Source organism: Aspergillus sclerotioniger, assembly GCF_003184525.1.
Source record: "Aspergillus sclerotioniger CBS 115572 chromosome Unknown BO94scaffold_13, whole genome shotgun sequence".
Lineage (NCBI taxonomy): Eukaryota > Fungi > Ascomycota > Eurotiomycetes > Eurotiales > Aspergillaceae > Aspergillus > Aspergillus sclerotioniger.
In genome coordinates this window covers 695,133-717,419 of record NW_020291003.1, presented here as the reverse complement: position 1 = coordinate 717,419, position 22,287 = coordinate 695,133, and the positions used below count along the sequence as shown (strand labels likewise).

Genomic DNA, 22,287 nt, shown 5'->3' with positions numbered 1-22,287 from the left:
GACCGGAACAAGGGATGAGGAAGAGGCATGCGCCCTGACTGAGTGGCTTCATCAGCCATCGTGAAAACATCGGGGAATGTTGTCTGACTTACCCCGCTTCTGGCTTTGTTTGATGCCTGGGGTGAAGATAGTGGGTATCGATGGGGTATATAAAGAGGGTTTGGTAAGTAGAGGAAATGAGTATTGCAAGTGTCGTTGGTGATCAATCAGTTGTTCCTTGGCTCTTCCGATTGTAAATATACTACAGGATGCTTTTTAGCTATTTCAGTGTAGTGGCAGCACTCGCTGTGCTAGGTGTTGCGAAGCCGGTTGATATTCGGGGTAAGTTGGACCCTTGATGGGATGGATGATGGGTGATACTGACGGGATAGACGTCTCAACTTCCGAGTTGGATGAGCTGGATGTGTTTGCGCAGTGGTCTGCCGCAGCCTATTGCAAGGACAACATCAACAACGATGACACTACCGTGAAATGCTCTGGTGGTGCGTGTCCGTCCGTTGAAGCGGCCAGTACCAAGATGCTGCTGGAATTCGATCTGTATGTCTCTCTAGCCACAAGCGCAGGGCATAGCTAATTGAGTAGTTCGAACGATTACGGCGACACGGCAGGCTTCCTAGCCATAGACAGCACCAACGAGCGACTGGTGGTGTCCTTCCGAGGAAGTAGCACGCTCGAAAACTGGATCGCGAACATCGACCTCATCCTTGAGGAAGCCGACTTCCTCTGCAGTGGATGCTATGTCCACTCTGGCTGGTGGAAGTCATGGGAACAAGTTGCGGACGATCTGACGAGCGAGATCAAGTCCGCGATGAGCACGTACTCGGGCTATTCTCTCTACTTCACCGGGCATAGCTTGGGTGGTGCGTTGGCTACTATCGGAGCCACGGTGCTGCGCAATGACGGATATACCGTCCAATTGGTGAGTGTCTAATTTTAGAGGATAAAACAGATCAGTATTGACTGGGATAGTACACCTTTGGATGTCCCCGAGTGGGTAATTATGAGCTGGCCGAGTACATCACCAGCCAGGGGTCTGGGGCGAACTACCGCGTCACACACACCAACGACATTGTCCCCAGATTACCACCCATGCTGCTTGGATACAGTCAGCCCAGCCCGGAGTACTGGATCACCAGCGGGGATGGGGACACGGTCGCGTCATCGGATATTGATATCATCGAGGGCATCAACTCGACCAAGGGAAATGCCGGAGAGGATATCACAAGTGTGCTGGCTCATCTGTGGTACTTTTTCAGCATTGCAGAGTGCCTGTACTAGGCATATATATATAGACTCCTTGTCTAGAGTGTGGAATCGAACTCGTCAGATCTCCTCGAGGACAGCGCTTGTGCTCATTAGTCGTTCATAATAAAGCCGGGCCAGATTGGCGGAGAAGCCTAGCTTGGAGAGCATAATTGCTGGGAATGTATAACGCCGTTTCTGAGGCCAACGATACCAGCAACACAGGAGATGTTGACCCAGCATCTGGAGTTCTTCTGGCGCATAGCGGGCAAAGAAACTTGAAGGACACGAATTGGGCCCTATAGGTTTGTCAACTTGCTTGTGGAAGTCATCTTCAGTGCCAAAGCAAACCATTAGCTTCTATAAACCATGGTTCGGTACATACGCCTTCACTAACCTCATGTCTTCAATGATTCCATGAATAGCCTGGTTGTTGACCACCACGTTGAAGCCGTCATATTTACGCACCAGGAGGTTGGTGTAAGCCTTGGTATTGGGATCGATCTGTGACATCTCATTGAGTCTATGCCTCATCAAGACTCTCCTTGAAAGCCGTTATGACAGAGTGAAAGTCTCATATTATCACCCGGGTGGGAGTCTTGATCCACCGAGAAGATATTGTTGGAACTCACGCATGTTACTTCCTGTCACTTTACCGGCAGGGACTCCCCCCGGGTGGTCCTTGCCATAAAGGGTATAGATAACCTGGTTACATTACTCGAGACAGATTCATCCCTGATCATTGTCAGCATACTCTGTATAGAAAACAATGATATGTTAAGTTCCTAATTCCTCCTATCATTCAAATCACCCCGACACCCCTTACAATCTCATTGAAGTGTAATTGTGGAGTTTGTTGTGTGTGGGGGCATAGTAAGCCACTTCTGTCACGGACTTACCGGACTTTATTGCTTTCGTCTCCGACATGATTACTACCATGTCGTCTTGGGTTTTAATATGAAACGATTGCTGCTGCTGGAAGTAGATGAGTACATCCCATTACACTTATTCTGTGTTATCCCAGTGAGCTATTCGACTTGATATCCCTCTGGTATTTTAATTCATACCTAACAGAGAAAATAGGATAGAACTACCCCAAATGGCTGACAATCTACCTCCTCGTTCGAATGATACTCGCTTAGTTGTCACCGGACATGATGAAAAAGGCAGCACAATCATAGTGAAAGATACCTGCAACCAGGCCAACCCTGTCGGAGACGGAGCGTTTCTTAATCCTCTGTGGTCCTCGAGTGACACTCCTGCTCCCATTGAAGGCGATGAGCAAAAGGTCCCTGACTTTGCGGATGTATCGAAAGGTTCTTTATTCGGCACTTATGACATTCCACCTCACTACAAAGGCGCCATGCATCGCACAGTCACATTGGATTATATTGTGGTTCTTAAGGGGCAGGTGGTTCTGACTTTGGAAGATGGCAAGCGGGTCACTCTCGCTGAGGGAGATACGACTGTACAGCGGGGGACGATGCACAGTTGGGAAAATGAGTCGATAACTGGGCTCGACTTGTTTCTGTCATGCTTCCGGCGAAACAACTTACCATTCATAACAAGGCTTTGGAGCCGTACTGGCCGTTCTAGTGTCCATCGGAGTATTAAATTAACGTCCATATTGTGATTCAAGTCAGCGGTAGAGTACTAGAAGAGAATTATTATGATCGAGAGACGACTAGAATATCAGCTGGAAGATATATCATCCCATACTCAAAGAATAGAACCATATATACTTCACGATGAGTATATAAGCTGCATGTGTGTAGTATTAAGAATTGGTCCTGGAGGGACCTGGACCGCTCTGTATGGATGCTTGGGATATATCTTTGTGTTTATCTCACGATTCGGACCGCGCAGTGAGAAAAAGAAGCTCCCCGGCAGGCCCCCGTGTACCCCCGTGGAATGCAGGAATTGTGTTCCGAACCTTTGGAGTCGTTGTAAGATGAAGCCCGCGAGCCAATCCGATTACGTAGCGGTTAGTCGCCCGCCGCACGAGTGGAGAGCCTCGTCCACTCACCATCACTTGAACTTAACAACATCCTCAATTTTGCCAGCTGTCGCATCCCCGGTCCCAGCAACCGCCCCTAGGCCTTCTTGGTCTGTTCTTAGATCCACGGCCAACAATATTCGTTTCTTCGCTGCGCAAATCTCCCCGACACGGAGTCTCGAACTGCCGCCCAATCTCACCGACCGTCCGCGATCGCCCACCGTGCAGCCATGTTCCCTGCCCCGTCACTCTAATTCGACGCACAATTGAATCCCGTGGCAGAATACCTCCAGCAGCATATGATTACGACCTCCTGCCCCGTGCCATCCCCGCCGCCCGCCGCTGCCAGCCATGTTATTCTTCCGCGGCGGAGTTAACAGTCCGCGCCGGCGCAACCAAGAAAAAGCGATCTTCTGCACTATCCTCATCATCTACGCCCTATACTTCCTCTTCTTTGCCGGGAGCTCCGACCCCAAACGGGCCGAGACGTCTGCCCAAGATGTGGTGAAGGGAGGGCCACATCGGGACTCACGGTCGGGGCAGGCTTCCCCGTCCGCGTCGGCTGCTGCGCGACAGCGCCAGACCATCACCAAAGCGATGGTGGTGGCCAGTCTCACGGGCGACGACGTGTCATGGCTGTACGAATACTTTCCCGAATGGCATAAGAGCGTGTATGTAGTGGATGACAAGAAAGCCAAGTTGACGGTCAACTTGAATAAGGGGAGGGAATCAATGGTGTATCTGACGTGAGTTTTTCCATCACCACTTCGCCCCGCTCCAGCGAAGCGCTGACCTCGGCTCACTGCTCCAGGTATATAATCGATAATTACGATAATCTCCCCGACTCGATCCTCTTCATCCACCCCGAACGATACCAATGGCACAATGACGACCCATATTACGACGGCGTGCCCGTCCTGCGCAACTTCCAGGTCCCCTACCTCCAGAAACAGGGCTATGTGAATCTGCGGTGTGCTTGGGTCCTAGGCTGTCCGGCGGAGATCCATCCGCTTACCGATTCACATCGCAGCGATGTCCACGCGGGGGAATATTTCAAGACCGGGTTTATGGAATTGTTCCCGGGGGTCGAGGTTCCCGACGAAGTGGGGGTTTCATGTTGCGCCCAATTCGCCGTCACAAGCTGGAAGATCCGCGAGCGGCCAAAGAGCGACTACGTGCGGTACAGGAAGTGGTTGGCCGAGACGACACTGCCGGATTCTCTTAGTGGACGGATCATGGAATACTCATGGCATAGTATGTTCCTTGCTTGGTTACCGTCAATGACAGGCTGGCTAACGGTAGCAGTGATTTTCGGCAAGGCTCCGGTGTACTGTCCAACGGCAGAAGAATGCTACTGTAAGGTATTTGGGCTGTGCGATTTAGATTGTCCTACTGAGGGAGATTGCGCTGGTCGCTATGTTCTCCCACCATACTCTTCTCTCCCGAAGGGATGGCCGTACATTGGCTGGAAGGGTCAAAAACAGGACCCCAGCAAAGGACTTCCGGAGGCTTGATAGGTTTACGACTAATTTCCGCTGTGATGTTCGAGTATATGTGGAGACGTAATCCCGGTATGTCGCTCGCTGGGACTGGCCAGGATATCCAGCAGGACACTCCGTGATCGAATGAATATAGGTCTATACCTCGACAGGGCAGCACGTCTGACAAGTGGGACGCAGCACCGCGCACCGACCGGTTCACTGGAATCAGCTTGAGAAAGTGAGATATCACCAGCTATCCCACCACCCAAGCGCGGTTTGACATATCAGCAATCTCGATGGGTTAATCGACAGCTGTCACAACTGATGTACATGTACTATAACTACCCTATTCCATTCCATGTGAAGTAGTAATCATGACTAAAATATACTTACCACTCATTTCATCTCCAAATCTCAACTAATATCAATCAATCCCAATTCCTTCCCATAACCAAATAAATAGTACAAATACCCAGTGCGAAAAGAACCCCAAATCCCCTCCTTCCTAATCAGGAAATATACACATACACACTGAAGTATGCCTCAGGCCAACAACAAAGAACGCACTCCACATCACCACATCCTCCCCACGCTATATAAATTAAAACCATGAGATCAACTACCGATCTCATTAACCTAGAACCTAGAACCTAGACGCCACGTACCACCCTTAGCCCCCTTCCCTAGACCCTGATGTCCGACAGGGATGTTGATAACTCGATGCATGGTTATCTATCTATTATCTGCTGCCTATCTCTCTAGACTCTAGGCAACTGTGCTAGGCAGGCTCGGACCACACTAACTAAACTAGACTGTCATCTCGCATGAGTAGGATTCACGCTAAAGTAGAAGGAAAGGAACTAGGAAGATGATGACCGGATAGTGGACTAATTATAGATAGGGATTGGGATTGGGTTAGGGGTTGCTTATGTGGTTTTGGGTTCGTGGGCTGGAGGGGAGGGGGATACGTGTGTGTACGGGTTTGGGATGGGATGAATGGTGGGATGGAGAGGAGAATGAGGTTATAGTATTGTTTAGGGTGGATAGGGAGTAAGTGATGTTATGTATAAGATGGGAAGAGGGGGCTAGGTGAAGAAGCAGGCAGGGTTAGGTGATCCTGTCCGCCTAGAGGGGTCATTGATTGGGAAGATCGAGGATCAGGGGTGGGGGGGGGAGGTAATACTGTCTTAGGCTATAGGTGCGTGAAGTATAGATCTTAACGATCGAGAATAATCCCCAGGTATACGAGAAGATCAATCTACGTGTTTCATAAATGATAGGAGTGGTGTGTTTTTAAAAAAACAAAGGAAATTTTAGCTGTATTATCTCAACTCATGAGTAACGGTGTACTCGACGTTCTTTTTGATAATCATTTTAGTACTGTCTGTACTGGTTACGCTGTCCCCGTCGGTCATTTTACTCCCCCCGTCGTATGCAGTCGCGGTGACGATGCCGCCGGTTCGATCCGGTACAAAAGTAGGTTGTGAATGTCGCGGGTTCATTCCATGGCCGGCCTCTTCGTGATGATCCATGGATTGCAAGACGTAGCTCTGCGACTGTTTGGAGAGATCTCTAGCGTATTTGGCAGACCTTGATTGAGCACTGCTGGTACCTAGTGTAGCCTCTCCTGCGTTGCCGTAGGTGACGCTGATGGCACGCATAAATGGGGCGAGGCAAAAGGCGGTGCACACAATGAGGGAGTAGTTCATGCCCATTTGGGTCCAGACATAGCCGTCGATGATGTCGAATGTAGGATTTGAGGAATAGGCGTATTTGTTGAGATGGTATAGATGTAGAGAGGAGAAGGCAATGAGTCTAACGCAGGCACTGAGTTAGGATTGTGAGGTAGCGGTGTAGAAGGCAGGACTGCTTACGGTAAGCGAACGGCAAAGGAGGAGAGGACGATGAGCTTTCGAGTCGTTGGCATTTGTAGATCTTTGACGAGAAGCAATGAGAACAAAAAGAGCATCAGCTCAATGATGTTGTCCATCACAGATACGTATTCCCATTTTTCGAACTAAGACGTGTAAGTAGGTGCGAGATAGCAAAGCGAGTGAAAAATTACCAAGCCACTGCAGTGATCTACTGGCCTTGCCCATGGCCTGTTCAATTCGCAATTGATCAGAAGGATCAGGATTGAGGACAGCACCCAGAAGACACTCAGTCCCAAGATACCGTAAAGAACCGTATGATGGATACGCTGAGGAGTCAGCCGCCAGAGCATTCCTAGCACGCAGCACTTGGACAGGAAGACGGTGATCAGGAATAGAGCGTCTGTGGCAGCAGTTGTCTGCATGAAGAGATTGATTAATTATGTGTCCCATCCTCAGCCTTATCCGGCATACCTGTTGAATTTTCACGACCTGCTCGGAAGAAAGAAGCCCGATGGATGTCCCAAACCCTTTGGCGGAGTTTGACATCACCAACGAGGTCTGGATGATCGCGAATGCCTGTTAAACCTCTATAATTAGCTGTCTATGCCAGTTGAGTATGATGAAGAGATGGAGGGAACCAAACTTACCGTAGCAACGAACAGTAGGTGGTCATCTCGTCCAAATCCCGGGCTCAGCAATGTCCTGACATACACACGGATGGCAAGGCAGATCAACGCCATGATCAGGGCCAACGTCCCCACGACAATCACGATTCCCGCATGGTGGCTTCCGTCAATAACCACTAAGGGCTTTCCAACAGTCGTCATGACCCAAAAGTACAGAGGGAGATCGACCGGCGAGGTTGAGCTCCGCCTACCCTCTCGTGTCCTTCTGGAAGAACAGGATATCTAGGTAGGGTACGATCCCCTAATCCAGGGGTCGCCTGACTATAAAGATCGAGCCGATTAATGAAAATATGCATGCAGGGCATTAGGGTCTTCCTTTGGGTGGACATAACAGCAGTAGACCACACCGTCCGCTCTAATTCCATAAGAACTAAGATTAGATAGGTTATCAAGGATGACTCGGTTGACTCCGGTGCTGGCAAGGAAGGGAACTGCTGCTAAGCTAAGGCGATAGTGCGAAGATGCCAGGTGAGGTGCATGGAAGGATTCGTTGGTCCAGCCTCGTAAGCAGCCAAATTTGTGTTCCAGCCTGATGGAAGGTGTTCACCCATCCCGGCTGATGGCCGGAATTCGGAAAAGTCTAGTAAGCATCCCTGCATGATACTCGGCAGAAATGTCTATCGATTCACTCGAGTGAATAACAGGAACAGGGGTGTGCATATTAGCTTGGGATTTAGTATGATTGCCACGGGCAATCACATCGCGCATGTCGCAGACCACTCCGGACTAGGTGCAGTCGCCTCGACTAGACCGCCACTACTCGGTACTAGTGATGAGACCGAGGCCGCGGACGCAGCCACCCTCGAGCAACTAGCAAGGTTTCTGGTTATCAGCGCAAATGAAACCGACGGCCGCCTCGCGGAGAACGGCTCCATAGTTAATAAGGTTGCAGTCTGGCTCCGGCGACGGCGAGGGACTATAGTAGTGCTGACAGGTCATCCTTTGAGCTCCACCGCCGAACGCTCGGGGGAAAGATTCCGGGCTGGCGCTGGCGCTGATCGCCGGGGGATTTGCCCAGAGCAGTTAGGGTTGGTGGCAGGAGCGCCGGCAAGCTTCCTGGTGGGCCGCGGGCGGATCGTCTGGCGAACGAGATCCGTCCCGGACCACCCCCGAGAAGTGGAATATCAATTTGGATCCAGGCGCGCAATCAAAATCCTGTCCATTTGAGTTTCGTAGTGTTATCGGTGGATGAAACAAGTCATACGATAAATGAATTCTCAATATTAACACCCCTTTTGCTGCGGCTGTAGGGCCACGCAAGGATCCCGATCCTGGCCGCCATCTCTATATATGAATGGTTAATTAACATAGCCTTCGAGTCCGTTCATCCGGCGAAACAGGGGTAGGCAGCGTCAGCAGTCCCGGTGAAGCCGATAGGCTGGCCCTGTGGAGACGGCCAGCCGCAGAACCTGTGCAGCAGCCAGGATCACCGAAATGGAAAGGGGTGGCGTGGCCACGCATGAGGGGAAAGTGAGTCAATTAAATAGCCGAGAGGTCGAATCACATTTCACGCTGGACCAGAGCCACGGGTGGGACATATGTCTTGTGTCCATACAGCACGTAGTACAGGATGGAAAAAATCAACATGCCACCATACATGAGCGAGCTCCAGTTCATCGTCGTAGGATCCACAGTCGAGTAAAGAGGGAACATGACGAAGATGAACTCCGGGATGAGGAAGGCCAGGGCCCCGAGGTTGACCCAAAGACCCCATCGACCCAACGACCACCGATGCGGCGGAAGAGGCTCTCCGCGGATTCGTTTCAACGCCACACAGGAGACGGTGACGATGTAGGAGTTCAACAACGCTCCGACGGTGAGGGTGATTAGTGCATCCAGGGCGACGGTCGAGCCGATATTGATGAGGGATAGTAGGATGGTGAGGACGAGGGACACAATAACGGCGTTGAGGGGAATGTTCCAGTTGGGGTTGACCTGCGGGGGCAATCAGTAGATGTTCCAGCTGAAGCCAATAATTAACGGGGTGGGAACCCATACTTGACCGAAAAAGCTAGCGAGTGGGACGCCCCCATCACGGGCAAATGACCAAAGCTGGCGGGAAGCAGTGGCCACCTCCGTAATCACACTGGCAATGAGAGACATGGTCACAATGGCCGTCATGGCGTTGGTGGCCGCGTAGCTCTTGGTGGCGTCGAAGAAGACCTGGATAAAGGGATAACCGGTTTTCGAGTTGAGAACAGTGTCTACGTTTCCCAAGGTAAAGCACAAAGTGACCATGACAACGAAGGCCAGGATTCCGTTCAAGGTGCATGCCGCCATGATAGCCTTGGGAATGGTCGTGGACGCGTCTCGAACTTCCTCGGCTGGAGATATTGTGTTAGCATGTCTGGCTGAGCAGGGACGAAGATGATATTACTCACACATGTGGACGGTACAGTCGTAGCCAATCATGGCCGTTAGGGCTGTGATCAGACCGACCATCGTGGCGGTGCCATCGCTGTTCCAACCGCCACCGTTGGTGAATTGCGTGAAAACGGTCTTGGCGTCACTGATGGGTGCCAGCACCCACAAGGGGATGATCACAATAAAGAAACCCGCAACGTGCAGAATCAGAATGAAGGCTTCGACGAGAGGGAGCTTCTTGGCGAGGAAAGTGTTGAAGAGAACCGAAAAGAGGGTGATGGCAATGGTGATGAGGGTGCCGTGCCATTGCTTAAAGACGTAATCCGGGTAGTTCAGGATGGCCAGACCTTGGATGATGGTACCTGCCAGGAAGGCAATCGACACAATGGCGCATTCCCAGCCCGTTGCGCACAGCCAGCCTAGATGCGATCGGGGCTTGTCAGTCAAAAGGCCTTGACTATTATCAGAAGCAGCGCGTACCGGTAATATAACTTAAAAATTTCTGGCAGCTCTTAGGAGCAAATTCTGAGACCCAATGGTACTGCCCACCTGCGGTCGGTGCCCTGCAATAGAAATAACCATGAGCTCCACCTGTTTATGGATGATAAAGGCAGCTCACTTACATGGAAGCCATTTCCGCCAGACTGGCGAACAGCAGCAACACACCAACTGAAACCACCAGAAATCCCCAAATGAAACCAGCAGTACCGCCATCAACCAAAGGCGAACTCATCATGCTGGCTTGATATTAGCTTGTTGATTTTGACAAGCAGCGTCATGGTAACTTACGTCAGCACGACCTCCCATGAAGCGATCAAAGTACATCCGAAGGCAACGATAGAGATGAAGCGGAAATTTCTCTATAAAGCTGTTAGAACAGTCATGTATGCATCGGGTAAAAAGGCATCGAACTCTCAAGACTTGCTCCTTTCCCAGAGCCTGCATATCCCTCTGATCGGCCATAGTGCCGATATACTTCTGGGAAACAGGCCCTTTGGTAAGCCCATCATCGCCACTGAATGTGGTGGAAATATTATTTCCACCCTTGGTGGTGGTCATTTCAACGCTCTCCGGCATTTGCTTGGTGCCCTATTGTCTGGTCTTGGAAGTATGGGCGTTCACTTAGTCGTGCAGAGAAATGGTTGATCAAGATCAGGGTCGTCTGGTTGTATTTCAATCCAATCTGCTGGAGGCCCTGGATCATGCATCCGAGTTAGCCAACCCACCATTACCCTGACGAATTCCCAGAAGGGAAACTCTGCCCTTCACCCTAATCATCGACAGGGGTTTAGGGGAGCCTAGAAGCGACTCATGCAGGTGACAAGCTTCAACAGCCAAATGCAGCTGGTTTTCATTCGACATCGGTTGGCTGTGATGAGAGGAGCTCCATTGAATCCTGGGTGTTCCACTATCAATGTCGACCCACCGGCTGTTCCAAGCTAAACAAGGTTGGCGTGGGCTAAGTGGGCTAGTGCTAATCTAACGCCCTCGGGGGGAGACCAGGCAAATGGCAATATTGTCCCGCGTCGCTAGCAGGAGGTAGTAATTCATCCGAGGATTGTGTATCAATTCTAGCTTCTCGTCGCTTATTTCAGCCTGAGTCAGGCTTTCTCGTAAACAAGAATCCGCGTGGCAGCCATGTCCTCAGCTGGATTGGTGCCCTTTCTAGAATGCCTCTTAGATTGCCTGGCTGTTTTCCAGGCCGACTTCGGAATTTGGAGCCCGGTAATCCCTTCATTCATGGTTCAGCCAGGAGTCTTGGTAGTAATGGACTAAGACGGAGAGGCCGTCTCTAAACATGGGAAATGGATTAGCAATCACAGCCAAAGGAACTAGTTCAAAGCAACCAATCTTTGTGGATTAGTTGCCCCAAGCTTATAGCGCACAGTCTCAGAGCTACCGATCCGTTCCTGTCGGAGGACTCCGTAGAGAGGAACAGAATCAAACAACACAACATGCCTCCCACGTGACCAGTGTCCATTCAAAGTGCCCTGGATTACTAATCCCTTAAACCGGTTAGCTGATAAATCCAGCTACGTCATCGTTCCTCCCCCACATCTCCCCAAAGCACGAACGTCTACTCCCATTGCTTTCCCCCACTGCAAAGGACAATGGCAGAATCCTATCCCATCGGTACACGCAAGGAGTGCGAACGTTTAGTCCGAGACTGGGGCTTCAAGCATGTCTTTACCTGGTCGGATGGATGGTGAGTAGACCATGGTTCTCGTACCTTTGATGATCTATGGAATCTTTCTCCACATACACGCCTCATACATGATGACCTCAATCCAGATGTTACAATTGATGCTAATGCATACTCAGTAATGCCTATTACTCTCCCCACTCGCATGGAGGTGCTACAACTCATCTAATACGGCAGGGGAGTCTGACGATCACATACCCGGATGACAATACACAGTGGCACAATGGGGAGGTAAAAAAAGAGACGTTTGGCGTCGGTGCTAGAGTGGATGTTCCTGCTGGCAAGTTGCACGAGGTTTGGATCGGTGATGATGGGTGCGAGTACGTGATTGGAGAGTAGGGCTTGGACACGGCACATGTGGCCGACGGATATTATATAAATAACACGATTAATGACTCGAGGTTCGTGTTCGCTAATTGTATGTATTATGTTGCCCTATGTCTATTCTATAGACGTCAGGTGGCATCCGGTAGGGTGCTCATCGAGCTCTAAATGTACTTTTGTCGTAATCTAAGGTGGGGTATATCATCATCATCAGGCTCATTCAGTGGGTAAAACGGAAATCGAGTCTGCATGGCAATCATTAGACAAGTTTAATCGGTCAACGCTGGAAGAAAGACTCACCGCTTGTTTCCAAGATCTTGATTAGCTGCCAAGTATTCCTCCCTCTCCGTAGTAGACATCGCATTCCAGCGGGCAGAGTTGCGCCTGGTCAGCATGGTTAGCGTCAATATTGATATCGGATCTATTGAGGAACTATACTTATTTCGCCATATGTAATAGAACTTGGCTCCAATGAAGAAAGCCATGCTGAGCACGGACAAGGCGATCAGAACCTTATTTCCGACACGATAGTAAGGCTTATCTTTCTCTTGATAGATCTGCAAGGGGTGGTAAGTAAACAGATAGCAGCTGCGGGGTCGATGTTCACTCACTTGACTGGCAATGATACTAGATGCTTGGACCATCATGTTGTACACCGCGCTAGCAACCGTACGTGTACGAACCGAGCCTGCGTTCCGGGACGTCATAGCCACAATAATTGCGTGTACATAAGGTGCTCCAATTAACAGAGCATTGATGATCCACCGTGCCCATGCGCTGACCCCGTCCGGCAGGACTTCGAGCGTGATGAGCAAGATCAAGCACCAGAGCTCACTGACAACGCCGAGAAGTAGACGCTGGTTGAAGCGCTCCGAGATCCACGTCCAGAAAAGTAGGTTGATGATGAAGATGACGTAGGCGGGAATGGTCAAGAGGTTTGTCTCGAAGGTTCCGAATCCAAGGGCTTTCAACTCGATAGTGATGTAGCTCGTAGCGGGTGTATTGGGGATCATCCAAGTCAGCCCGATCAGGTAGATGGGCCACATATCGTAGTCACACAAAGCATGCCAGAGCATCTTCGGCGTAACCGCCTGACGGTTGTGCATGCTTCCCTTGCTGGGATCATCGCGGAGCACACGATTGACTAGAATCTTCTCCTCGCGCTCGTTGAACCACCCATCTTTACCACGGAAGCCGCCCTTGGTTTGGGTGGGTGATGCAGGCATCCAGAATGCGGCGATGATACCGATTAATCCTGTAATGAGTCCCTCGAATGCGAAGAGGTAGCGCCAACCGCCGCCACCGTCAGAATTTTGGATGTGGAGAAAGCCAAAGGCCAGGAAAGCGCCGACAATTGATGTGGCCTCGTAGGAAACCCAGAAGTAACTCAACCGTTGCGGCAGTTCCTTCGATTTGTAGAAAAAGGACAGAAAAAGGATGGTGTCGGCAATGCTGAAAACTGTCAATACGATCATTCCCCAATATTCGCAGTGGCAAAACTTACAATCCTCCCTCTAGAAGACCAAGAAGCGCTCTGCACGCAAAGTATCCTGCCCTGTTCTTGAGAAATGCCTGAAACGCCGCGACGAAACTCCAGGCGACCATTTGAATAGGAATCCAGCGATCCGGTCCAACCTTCTTGGAAAGCAATTGCGACGGGAGTTCCGCGAACAGGAATGTAAGGTAAAAAATAGTTTGTCCATTGTTGTAATCGTTGGTCGTCATACCAAGGTCCGCAAGCATACTGTCTGAGTTTGCCTGGACAATGTTGCCTCTGTCGAGCTGAAGTGCGAAGAAGGTAACGCATGCGAACGTGCATACTCGAAGGTCGATCTGTCCCACTCCTCAGCGATCATTCTTGCGACATGGATTGCGCGGGGAATTGGTTGTTACCTTTCTAATTAGACGCTTCTCCTCTTCCTCTGTCCATTCAAAGTATGGATCCCAGCGATGTGCGCTTTCATATTCAGGGATGGGCTTGTAGAACCTGGGGTCTTCCGATGAGTCGAAAGCGCCGTCAGATACATACTTGACCACCCTGTTATCGGATTCTGTAAGTGAGGACGACGAGGACGAGGCGACATTCGGGGTCTTGGTGTCGTCGCTCGCGGGGACCGTGTCCGTGGGGACCTCCTTAACACCGTCTGTGGTCATCTTGCCTGTGCCGCAAGCTGATCAATGGGAGAAGAATAATAGTGACAGACTTGGTGGTGGTGATTGGAGCTAAGAAATAGAGAGAAGCAGGAGGATTCGGGACCTTTTTGACATGTCCATCGCCGGCAGTGAAGTGTAGATGTCCATCACGCAATACCTTGGTAAAGTGTCAGCACGATTCACTAATCGTTAGCATCAGAGCTGTGGGTAGCTATACGTAGCCAATTGCCGTATGAGACGGGCAAGATAGAGCTGTCGAGCGCCTCGATGCGCAACACGAGCTGGTCGATGTCATGGGGCCACCGCCAACATCGGCCGAGAAACCACCCCGGACGCTAGAAATGCCATGCTCGAAGAGATGCAAAGTGGGATAGTGTCTTAAGAACTTACCGAATTGCTTGCTAGTCGATAGGGACTTGACCGAAGTTGACCAGAAGTACCGGGGGGTGGTGTAATCACGCAAGTCAAGCATAAGTGACGTTATGAGGAACAAGTAAGGTGGACGGACAAGTGCCGGGTCTAAGATTAGCGCTTGTTCCAGATCTCCGCATGGCATCTCAGGGGCCAATCGCAGTGGATAGATTGTATCAAGTTCGCCAGAAGCGCGATCTCATCATCGCATTGGATTATGATGGGATGCTTCAGGCTCGACATCGCAACATCGGATTCTCTGCTGATTGGTGCTGTCCAAGGACTCTATAGCGGGGCAATCTGATACGATTAACGTTTTTCACTTGAAGCCTCGCGATGATCAGCATGATGTCTGGGACACGGCTGAATATAGAGAGAGCCGAGGGGAACTCACTGACGGCACGTAGCACCTTGCTCAGAGGGTATGCTAGATGACCTCAATAGAACTCTACTCATGATTTTCTTTTCTATTAAATTCGTGAGGGTAAGTTAAGAATGAAAATATTGGGGGCGGTAGAGCGGGGTATTGGGCTGGATGCTGAAGTTTAGTGTTGGAGTTGCGCGAGGGGGAAGCGCTATCACGCCATGCTTGGCCCGCGGCTTTGGCGACTGCCTCTCCTTCTCAACCGCTTCGTCATCACGGCATGTCATCCACGTCCCGAGTTCAATCGACATAAAAAGTGCCTGGACCGAAGTTGAAAATCATAATTGGACCCACGAAAGTCCAAAAATAACCGAGACACCCCCTGGGCCATTCAAACCACACGTTGAGCTGCAGCCGTTGTTCATCACCAACTCGGCACGGTGATCGATAACCACTAGGCTGACGTTCATTGTCATTCATTGCATTATCGTTGCACCATCGACTGCCTTATCAGCGAGTCATGGTGGCTTACTCCTTTTCCGTGTCTCGCGTAACATGCTCTTTGAGTTCCCAGTAAGCCTACTGCAGGTGTTCCTTGACTCCTAGGAGTCGGAAAATGGCGTCAAGACATACCCCGCAGGGATTGCGTGACCACAGAACGGATATCCGGAAAATGCACAGGGATATATATGGATGATACTTTCCGCTATGATGCAGTCCATAACAAGAACCAGAGCAAGTCAGTGATCACATACTTTCAGCCACAAGCATCCAACATGGCCCCCTCTCTGGTCGAGGCCACTCCTCTATCACTTCGGTCTGCACCAAATGCTGCGCTGAAGACTGATGCTGGTTTCAACAAGGAAAACCTGATTGGCTATGGGGAAGCCTACAAGCATGACAACGAGCTTAAGGGAACCGAAAAGCAGCCTCCGGCATCCTTCCCCAACTATCTGCCTGTCTGGGACAACGAAACTGAAAGGTCATTCACCCCCTTGAGATATTCAATGTCATTACCTAACAAAGCGTATAGATACCCGCCTCTTCAGCCCTTCGAGCACTATGATCACGGAAAGGACGCTGACCCGACCTTCCCTGATCTCCTACCCAAGGACAAAGTCGAAGTGGACGATATCACCCCTACGATCGGCACCGAACTACGTGGGGTGCAGTTGAGCCAGCTCACCAAGGAAGGAAAAGACCAGCTGGCTCTGTATGTAGCTCAGAGGAAGGTCGTTGGTACGACACATCCCCCTGTTCTGAATATGTAAGGATATGTAAGGCCGTCCACTGACATATATGTTTAGCCTTCCGCGATCAGGACTTCGCACATCTTCCTATCGACAAGGCCCTGGAGTTTGGTGGTTACTTTGGCAGACACCACATTCACCAGACGTCTGGAGCTCCTAAAGGCTTCCCGGAGATCCACCTTGTTCATCGAGGAGCCGATGACCGCAGTGGCGCTGAATTCTTGGCCACACGCACCAACACCATCACTTGGCACTCTGACGTGACGTTTGAGAAGCAGCCCCCTGGTACGACATTCTTGTACATCCTGGATGGACCCACAAGTGGCGGAGATACCCTCTTCGCCGACATGGCGCAGGCATACCGACGGCTGTCACCCGAGTTCCGCAAGAGACTGCACGGGTTGAAGGCAGTCCACTCTGGTGTGGAGCAGGTCAACAACAGTCTGAACAAGGGCGGTATTGCACGACGTGAGCCGATCACCTCGGAGCACCCGATCGTCAGAACCCACCCGGTACGTCACATAGCCTCCATGGAAATATCGGTCTAATGTAGTGCTTAGGTTACTGGAGAGAAAGCCCTTTTCGTGAACCCACAATGTATGTATCAGTACCTACCTTCATCCTACCTTCCTGGCACTAATTTTGTACAGTTACACGATACATCGTGGGTTACAAGAAAGAAGAGTCCGACTACCTTCTCAAGTTCCTCTACGATCACATTGCACTCTCGCAGGATCTCCAGGCTCGGGTCAGATGGCGCCCTGGAACCGTTGTTGTTTGGGATGTAAGTGGCACTCATCCTGTTGACTTTGGATATAGAATCTGATCATTATAGAACCGAGTTGCTATTCATTCTGCGCTTTTTGACTGGGAGGATGGCCAGAGACGGCACCATGCCCGAATCACGCCACAGGCAGAAGCGCCGTATGAGACTCCATTTGAAGGTTGAGTGCCGCTAGCCAAGGGGAACTCTACTCAAACAAGCATGACGCCACGAAGGCAACGATCTACACTAGATATCACTGCATGATGGCAGCGGGTCTGGCCTAGCAAATATCAATCGCAGTAAATCCTGCTAATTGAACTTCGTATCCACGAACGAAGACTACCAGGACATCACGGAAACAACCTAGCTAACAATAAACACCTTCCTCGATCCATGGCGTATCACTCCTTTCTCTCATTCTCTCAGAATGTCCATATTAACAGACAACCCGCCATCTACCTTCCCTCACCCACACCCCCACTACTACCTTCCTCCTCCCTCCCCCTTTCATCCTCCCCACTATCAGAAGGCGGAGAAACCCTAATGGCCGGGGCACCCACACCCACACCCACACCCTCAACATGATACGACTGCGACTGCATTTCCACATCTACCGTAGATCTGACATGATTATCCCTCCCTGACAGACGAGCTATACGTTCGAAGAACGAACTATTTTCGTTCGATTGACGGCTGGCCATAGTAGCTCGAACGTGAGTGTCTCTTCCTGGGAGACGGGCTATTCGTTCTGCGATGGAGAGATGCTCGTTAGTGGTGGTGGTGGTGGTGGTAGGAGGGGATCGAGGAGGTGCGTGTTCGAGATGTTCCCATGATACGGCGTTATCGTCGTTGGGGGTGATTGTCGAGGGAGATGAAGTTGTGGATGGCTGCCGTGGAGTTGGGGTTGTAGATCTGGTGGTGGTTGTGGTTTGTGTCATTGAGGTTGAAGTTGGAGTAGGAGTTGTCATTGAGGATGGACAAATGCCAGATGCTAGCTGTCTATTCTGATCTGAGGAGTTGTTGCGGTGTAATTCAGGATCTAGAGATATGTAAGTATCTCAACGTATAGGCAAAGGCAAGGCAATAACTTCTCTCACCAAGTAAATAGTAGGAGGGATTCACTCACACTGAAAACCCAGGAATCCCACTCCGCTCAAAACCAGGCAAGTACCTTCAATCAGATCCAAGTATACTAGAATGCATGGTAGAACCCCTCCCCCCGTGCCCTCCCCATCCCTCCTTCCTTCCCTACCATACCTACAATCACACCCACAACCAAACCAGAAACCACGACCCATCTACCAAACACCATCCCCAAATCAACAACTCCACCACCACCTCACCACCTAATAATTCCTCTCAAACCTCCCCACCAACCCCACCCTCCACTCCCTAAACACCCTCGCCTCAACCGGCAACAACCCATTACTTCCCCGCAACACATCCCTAAACCCCAGAAACTCCTCCCTCAACAATCTCACCTCCTCCACCGCCAACGAAGATACGCTTCCTCGTTGCGGATGCAACATGTCCTCGATTTCACCCTCGGTCAAGTCCCGGAAGAACACTTTCATGGCGCGTTGGGAGGAGATGCTGTGCGTCGGGGTGGAGTTGGAGTAGTGGAGAGTTGGGTTGAAGATCCATATCTTTTGGATTGTGGTTAGTGGAAGCGGAGAGGAGGGATTGGGGGGGCTTACGAGAAGGCCGGTTTTGTGGTCGTGGTGGAGGATGAATCTGCGGGTGCTTTCGCGTTCGATGAGTTCGAGGAGTTGGGCGGATATTATGGTCTCGGGGGGGTGGTGGGACCAGGTTGTTGTTGTGGTGGTGGTGGGTTCGTCTGGGGAGGTGGAGGTGGAGGAGGTGGAGGAGGCGGAGAGGCGGGTTTTGAAGAGTCGGTGGCCGGTGGTGATGGGGTCGTGGATTCCGAGTTGGGTGGAGCAGGTTGAGCAGTTGATGGTGGTGGTCGTTGGGGTGGTGTCTTCGTTGGGGATCTGATGGATACAGTATTAGCGATGTGAAGATGTAGGTATGTATGTATATACGAAATAACACGCTTGGGATTCATCTGATAGGAATAACTATATACTGTGTACTCAATTCATTACAACCAGCAAGGCAGCTGAATATACCTCGTTATAATCGCGTCGACTCCATTACTTTGGACAATGACAACGAAGAAACACACGAGGCGCAGTCAAGATCACAGCACCAGGGCACTCGAAGCCACAACGACCCATGCCGAAGCCACCAAGGATGAAATCCATCTGCGAGAGAGGATATCTATCCCCGACACCCAGCCACAAGCCACTGCGTCTCTGTTCATGCCGGGCCATCCAGGACGACCAAGACTCTGTAGATATAGGGCAATTGTATCGGAGGCCTCACCATGGACTGGAAAGGTCTCCTTCTTGTTGCCCATTCAACCCAATCCCATCCATCCATGCCCAATCCCCTCCCCTTCCCATCAACCCAAAAGAACAACAGACATAAGAACAATAAACTCCTTACCTGCTTCACCCCCTGACAATCCCCCACCGCCACCAAAAACGTCCCACATCCACCAACACCGACCCCTCCATCGCAACCACCTGATTCGCAGCCCCATACCCCTTCACCAGCGCATTCGGGTCCTCCCCATCCCCCTCACTCTTTTCTGCCTCCTTAGGAAGATCCGGCTTATGACAATGCCAGAAATCCATCATCTCAGCCCAATTCCCACTCGGCAGATCCTTCCACACTTTCCCCTCATCCAGAACCCCCTCCCCGCACGCCAAGCACCGTAACCTCGTCGCAGGGGACATATCCGTCGCCGTCCAGGGAACAAACCCATCCAAGGTATCATCAACCTTGAAGAGAGCGGCATTGTCATTGTCTGTTTCGTCGACCTGCATTCGGAACGAGTATTGGCCTTGTTTGGCACCTGGTTGTGTCTGGGGGAGGGTGCTGGGGTGGAGGTGGAGGATGCGGTGGGAGGTTTGGGTGACGCGTGCGGGGAGTTTCAGGGTCACAGGGTCGTCATTGTGAAGAGAGACGGAGATAGAGCGTCGGGTGTCGGAGAGGGTGATGGTGAGGTCGGTGCTGGGGGTGTTTGGGGGGTGGAGATGTAGAGGGTGAGTTGACGAATGTTGGGGAGGAGTTCGGCGTGGAGGTGGAGGGTTTCGGTTTCGGTTTCTGGGTTGCCTTTGGGGTGTGGGGTTTGCATGGTTAGTAGGTCTTGTGGCTGTGGTTGTGGTTGTTAGTTGGTGACTGATTCACGGTTTGTTGGTGATTCTGATGTCTGAGAGAGAATTGGTGGAAGATTGGTGTTGGTGTTGGTGTTGGTCCGCGGAGTGGAGTGCAAACAGGACAAAGTAACGCGCGTGCACGTGATGGTTGTTTCGTGTTCGTGTGCCTTAGGCAGAAGGGAATTGCATTTTATCAGATGGATCTGAAGCTGGTCTACAGCTTAGAGGGAAGATCATTGTACGAAGGTTCAATTCAAGTCATATTACCCCAGAAGACCGGACCATGTCCAACAACACCCCAAGCAGATGAGAAACTAGGATTACATATGAAATGATGCATCCATCACTCAAAGCGGAAAAAATTGCCTTATTGTACAAGCATATTATGGAATCAAGACTGCAGATGCTTTTGTCAAATCAAATAAATCCTCCCCAACCATTGAATTCCTCGCCAAACTTGACAGCTGCCTTGAGATAGAAAGAGTCCTCGTCGCCCCAGGTGTCCGCGCATTCTCGGCATGCACGCAGCGCTTTCACGTAGTGTGCATCGGTCGAGTATTCGCCCTTGACTGCCTGCTTGGCTGTACAGGTCCAGTCTCGTCCGCTGAGTTCGTACTTGCGGATCCGGTCAAGGTCGAGCTCCGGTCGGAGTTGGGCAATGTAGATGGACAGCGTAAGCAGCCACCACTGCCGAACAAGAGAGACTTGGAACTGAGATGGAATAAGTGGCAGGAGGATCCGGACCGCGTGGCTGGTAGTCAAAATGTGGACGAAGAAGAAATCGTACTGTTCACTTGTTCGGTCGGAATGCGTGCCCATCAAGATGGCGACGGCAAGTTCTTGGCTCTCGCGGAACTGCTTGACGGGATCTTGGATCTTCCAAGCGTTCCAGTGGTCGAGAAGGGCAGCTTCACGTTCGCGGAAGAGGATTTCCATGTTATGGTCGCCTGGGGTTCCGAAAAGGCCGTTGAACTGCTTGTCGGTACGAACTTTGTCGATGATCTCGAAAACAGAGGTGGATTGATAGGAAGGCTCGGTCTGAGTGTAGGAAGGGTCATCCAGATATTTATGGATGCCGCCGTAACATGTTGAGGTCATCGCCAAAGCTTCCATGGCCACTTCGCGGCTGGAAAGTTCAAAAGCATATGCAAGATGGATCAGGGGGTGTCCAACTGAGTATCATCAATCAGTAAAGGAAACATGATCGATAGGTTTGTTCAACGTACGATCAGCCGCGAGGGAATTAAACAATGGCTCGTTGCCAGAGAAGAGATAGTCACTAACAACACTCTTCCAATCATATCCCTGGCGAACGAGTTCATCCTCAAAAAAGTCAACAAATGCACGCTGGTATCTAAAAACAGGCATTGATTAGCTGCGCGGCATTGGGGTGTACGAGCCCGGGCCATACTCTCTGTATCCCAGAAAGTCTCTCCAATCGTGGATGCTAATTTCAGCAGGCGCATCTGTCCAAGGTTCGAGAAGCTCAGATTCAGCCTCGTATACACGGTTCAGATCATCTGCGTCCGCTCCTTGCAGGAAAGATGAACAAAGAATCTGCGCGAGTCAGTAGCTACTCGGGACAGCGAGAAGGATTGGACGAACGTGAGGTGCATGATTATGGAATCTCCGTTCATTGTACAGGATGGCATGGTTAGCATGGTTCAGTTTGAGCAGATGCTTCAGAGCGCGGGCGGGCTTCTCCAGGGCCGTATCAATCTCGTGGATTTTGACGGAGGGCAGCGCGAGAACCACGCGGTCTCCCCATGGCAGCAGCTTATTGATTGACGGCAGCCTAAAAGAAAGCATATTGGATATAGTGGCGGAGTTTGAGACGAACGACGGCTTGGTGGCTCGTAGTCAATCGATCTGTTGGCGTCCCGTTGAAGCGGTGGGGCTTGGCGTTGAGATCAGGCAATTCGATGGCACCACAAAACTCCCCCAAAAC

At 50.9% G+C, this 22,287-nt stretch overlaps 13 protein-coding genes across 13 annotated transcripts; 7 read left to right on the top strand and 6 right to left on the bottom strand.

Annotated features, from left to right (window-relative positions):
• Window positions 1-248: 248 nt before the first annotated feature.
• BO94DRAFT_465301 (lipase family protein) lies at window positions 249-1,278 on the top strand (the record flags this gene model as incomplete). Its single annotated transcript, XM_025608108.1, has 4 exons — window positions 249-321; window positions 372-537; window positions 583-919; window positions 970-1,278. 4 exons carry the CDS (start codon window positions 249-251, stop codon window positions 1,276-1,278), a joined length of 885 nt encoding a protein of 294 aa, XP_025467819.1.
• Window positions 1,279-2,198: 920 nt separating this feature from the next.
• Window positions 2,199-2,965, top strand: BO94DRAFT_61684 (cupin domain-containing protein). Its single transcript, XM_025616809.1, has 2 exons — window positions 2,199-2,265; window positions 2,326-2,965. The coding sequence occupies exons 1-2, from the start codon at window positions 2,228-2,230 to the stop codon at window positions 2,873-2,875; spliced, it is 588 nt and encodes a 195-aa protein (XP_025467818.1). The 5' UTR covers window positions 2,199-2,227; the 3' UTR covers window positions 2,876-2,965.
• Window positions 2,712-3,589, top strand: BO94DRAFT_61693 (uncharacterized protein). The gene has a single exon (XM_025616812.1). It carries the CDS (start codon window positions 2,912-2,914, stop codon window positions 3,506-3,508), a length of 597 nt encoding a protein of 198 aa, XP_025467817.1. The 5' UTR covers window positions 2,712-2,911; the 3' UTR covers window positions 3,509-3,589.
• BO94DRAFT_535045 (DUF3431 domain-containing protein) lies at window positions 3,296-5,115 on the top strand. Its single transcript, XM_025611684.1, has 3 exons — window positions 3,296-3,984; window positions 4,050-4,492; window positions 4,544-5,115. Exons 1-3 carry the CDS (start codon window positions 3,590-3,592, stop codon window positions 4,750-4,752), a joined length of 1,047 nt encoding a protein of 348 aa, XP_025467816.1. The 5' UTR covers window positions 3,296-3,589; the 3' UTR covers window positions 4,753-5,115.
• A 920-nt stretch (window positions 5,116-6,035) lies between these two features.
• BO94DRAFT_61652 (uncharacterized protein) lies at window positions 6,036-7,648 on the bottom strand. The gene is made up of 5 exons (XM_025616805.1): window positions 7,241-7,648; window positions 7,065-7,169; window positions 6,785-7,009; window positions 6,594-6,736; window positions 6,036-6,534 (listed from the first exon to the last, which is right to left on the bottom strand). The coding sequence occupies exons 1-5, from the start codon at window positions 7,418-7,420 to the stop codon at window positions 6,042-6,044; spliced, it is 1,146 nt and encodes a 381-aa protein (XP_025467815.1). The 5' UTR covers window positions 7,421-7,648; the 3' UTR covers window positions 6,036-6,041.
• Window positions 7,649-8,616, top strand: BO94DRAFT_61657 (uncharacterized protein). The gene has a single exon (XM_025616806.1). It carries the CDS (start codon window positions 7,877-7,879, stop codon window positions 8,444-8,446), a length of 570 nt encoding a protein of 189 aa, XP_025467814.1. The 5' UTR covers window positions 7,649-7,876; the 3' UTR covers window positions 8,447-8,616.
• Window positions 8,613-11,097, bottom strand: BO94DRAFT_61650 (amino acid transporter). Its single transcript, XM_025616804.1, has 7 exons — window positions 10,556-11,097; window positions 10,433-10,503; window positions 10,267-10,380; window positions 10,124-10,206; window positions 9,661-10,062; window positions 9,278-9,603; window positions 8,613-9,214 (listed from the first exon to the last, which is right to left on the bottom strand). The coding sequence occupies exons 1-7, from the start codon at window positions 10,718-10,720 to the stop codon at window positions 8,780-8,782; spliced, it is 1,596 nt and encodes a 531-aa protein (XP_025467813.1). The 5' UTR covers window positions 10,721-11,097; the 3' UTR covers window positions 8,613-8,779.
• A 613-nt stretch (window positions 11,098-11,710) lies between these two features.
• BO94DRAFT_535042 (uncharacterized protein) lies at window positions 11,711-12,284 on the top strand. Its single transcript, XM_025611683.1, has 2 exons — window positions 11,711-11,849; window positions 11,966-12,284. The coding sequence occupies exons 1-2, from the start codon at window positions 11,755-11,757 to the stop codon at window positions 12,183-12,185; spliced, it is 315 nt and encodes a 104-aa protein (XP_025467812.1). The 5' UTR covers window positions 11,711-11,754; the 3' UTR covers window positions 12,186-12,284.
• On the bottom strand, window positions 12,201-14,674 carry BO94DRAFT_61626 (putative transporter). The gene is made up of 7 exons (XM_025616801.1): window positions 14,542-14,674; window positions 14,064-14,481; window positions 13,675-14,003; window positions 12,782-13,622; window positions 12,609-12,727; window positions 12,471-12,554; window positions 12,201-12,415 (listed from the first exon to the last, which is right to left on the bottom strand). Exons 2-7 carry the CDS (start codon window positions 14,322-14,324, stop codon window positions 12,391-12,393), a joined length of 1,659 nt encoding a protein of 552 aa, XP_025467811.1. The 5' UTR covers window positions 14,325-14,481; window positions 14,542-14,674; the 3' UTR covers window positions 12,201-12,390.
• Window positions 14,675-15,875: 1,201 nt separating this feature from the next.
• BO94DRAFT_465334 (TauD/TfdA dioxygenase family protein) lies at window positions 15,876-17,298 on the top strand (the record flags this gene model as incomplete). The annotated part of the gene is made up of 6 exons (XM_025608109.1): window positions 15,876-16,081; window positions 16,133-16,338; window positions 16,407-16,861; window positions 16,910-16,946; window positions 17,000-17,133; window positions 17,185-17,298. 6 exons carry the CDS (start codon window positions 15,876-15,878, stop codon window positions 17,296-17,298), a joined length of 1,152 nt encoding a protein of 383 aa, XP_025467810.1.
• A 188-nt stretch (window positions 17,299-17,486) lies between these two features.
• BO94DRAFT_61591 (uncharacterized protein) lies at window positions 17,487-18,321 on the bottom strand. Its single transcript, XM_025616780.1, has 2 exons — window positions 18,242-18,321; window positions 17,487-18,154 (listed from the first exon to the last, which is right to left on the bottom strand). Exon 2 carries the CDS (start codon window positions 18,081-18,083, stop codon window positions 17,571-17,573), a length of 513 nt encoding a protein of 170 aa, XP_025467809.1. The 5' UTR covers window positions 18,084-18,154; window positions 18,242-18,321; the 3' UTR covers window positions 17,487-17,570.
• A 140-nt stretch (window positions 18,322-18,461) lies between these two features.
• Window positions 18,462-20,683, bottom strand: BO94DRAFT_556471 (HECT-type E3 ubiquitin transferase; the record flags this gene model as incomplete). Its single annotated transcript, XM_025613869.1, has 4 exons — window positions 18,462-18,761; window positions 18,813-19,106; window positions 19,671-20,193; window positions 20,664-20,683. The coding sequence occupies 4 exons, from the start codon at window positions 20,681-20,683 to the stop codon at window positions 18,462-18,464; spliced, it is 1,137 nt and encodes a 378-aa protein (XP_025467808.1).
• On the bottom strand, window positions 20,581-22,228 carry BO94DRAFT_535037 (questin oxidase family protein). The gene is made up of 4 exons (XM_025611682.1): window positions 21,945-22,228; window positions 21,751-21,896; window positions 21,566-21,693; window positions 20,581-21,511 (listed from the first exon to the last, which is right to left on the bottom strand). Exons 1-4 carry the CDS (start codon window positions 22,146-22,148, stop codon window positions 20,757-20,759), a joined length of 1,233 nt encoding a protein of 410 aa, XP_025467807.1. The 5' UTR covers window positions 22,149-22,228; the 3' UTR covers window positions 20,581-20,756.
• Window positions 22,229-22,287: the final 59 nt, after the last annotated feature.

Bases quoted from the DNA above. Each gene is read 5' to 3' on its own strand.
- BO94DRAFT_61684 (XM_025616809.1), top strand. From the start codon at position 2,228: ATGAGTACATCCCATTACACTTATTCTGTGTTATCCCA. The intron at 2,266-2,325 runs GTGAGCTATTCG...CAGAGAAAATAG, and splicing joins ACTTATTCTGTGTTATCCCA to GATAGAACTACCCCAAATGG.
- BO94DRAFT_61693 (XM_025616812.1), top strand. From the start codon at position 2,912: ATGATCGAGAGACGACTAGAATATCAGCTGGAAGATATATCATCCCAT.
- BO94DRAFT_535045 (XM_025611684.1), top strand. From the start codon at position 3,590: ATGTTATTCTTCCGCGGCGGAGTTAACAGTCCGCGCCGGCGCAACCAA. The intron at 3,985-4,049 runs GTGAGTTTTTCC...TCACTGCTCCAG, and splicing joins GAATCAATGGTGTATCTGAC to GTATATAATCGATAATTACG. The intron at 4,493-4,543 runs GTATGTTCCTTG...TAACGGTAGCAG, and splicing joins CATGGAATACTCATGGCATA to TGATTTTCGGCAAGGCTCCG.
- BO94DRAFT_61652 (XM_025616805.1), bottom strand. From the start codon at position 7,420: ATGACGACTGTTGGAAAGCCCTTAGTGGTTATTGACGGAAGCCACCAT. The intron at 7,170-7,240 runs GTAAGTTTGGTT...GAGGTTTAACAG, and splicing joins ACCTACTGTTCGTTGCTACG to GCATTCGCGATCATCCAGAC. The intron at 7,010-7,064 runs GTATGCCGGATA...CTCTTCATGCAG, and splicing joins AGGTCGTGAAAATTCAACAG to ACAACTGCTGCCACAGACGC.
- BO94DRAFT_61657 (XM_025616806.1), top strand. From the start codon at position 7,877: ATGATACTCGGCAGAAATGTCTATCGATTCACTCGAGTGAATAACAGG.
- BO94DRAFT_61650 (XM_025616804.1), bottom strand. From the start codon at position 10,720: ATGCCGGAGAGCGTTGAAATGACCACCACCAAGGGTGGAAATAATATT. The intron at 10,504-10,555 runs GTTCGATGCCTT...ACAGCTTTATAG, and splicing joins GAAAGGAGCAAGTCTTGAGA to AGAAATTTCCGCTTCATCTC. The intron at 9,215-9,277 runs GTATGGGTTCCC...TTGCCCCCGCAG, and splicing joins TCGCTAGCTTTTTCGGTCAA to GTCAACCCCAACTGGAACAT.
- BO94DRAFT_535042 (XM_025611683.1), top strand. From the start codon at position 11,755: ATGGCAGAATCCTATCCCATCGGTACACGCAAGGAGTGCGAACGTTTA. The intron at 11,850-11,965 runs GTGAGTAGACCA...ATGCATACTCAG, and splicing joins TTTACCTGGTCGGATGGATG to TAATGCCTATTACTCTCCCC.
- BO94DRAFT_61626 (XM_025616801.1), bottom strand. From the start codon at position 14,324: ATGACCACAGACGGTGTTAAGGAGGTCCCCACGGACACGGTCCCCGCG. The intron at 13,623-13,674 runs GTAAGTTTTGCC...GACAGTTTTCAG, and splicing joins GGTCTTCTAGAGGGAGGATT to CATTGCCGACACCATCCTTT. The intron at 12,555-12,608 runs GTATAGTTCCTC...CATGCTGACCAG, and splicing joins TATTACATATGGCGAAATAA to GCGCAACTCTGCCCGCTGGA.
- BO94DRAFT_61591 (XM_025616780.1), bottom strand. From the start codon at position 18,083: ATGACAACTCCTACTCCAACTTCAACCTCAATGACACAAACCACAACC.
- BO94DRAFT_535037 (XM_025611682.1), bottom strand. From the start codon at position 22,148: ATGCTTTCTTTTAGGCTGCCGTCAATCAATAAGCTGCTGCCATGGGGA. The intron at 21,897-21,944 runs GTTCGTCCAATC...TGACTCGCGCAG, and splicing joins TCCATAATCATGCACCTCAC to ATTCTTTGTTCATCTTTCCT. The intron at 21,694-21,750 runs GTATGGCCCGGG...GCCTGTTTTTAG, and splicing joins GACTTTCTGGGATACAGAGA to ATACCAGCGTGCATTTGTTG.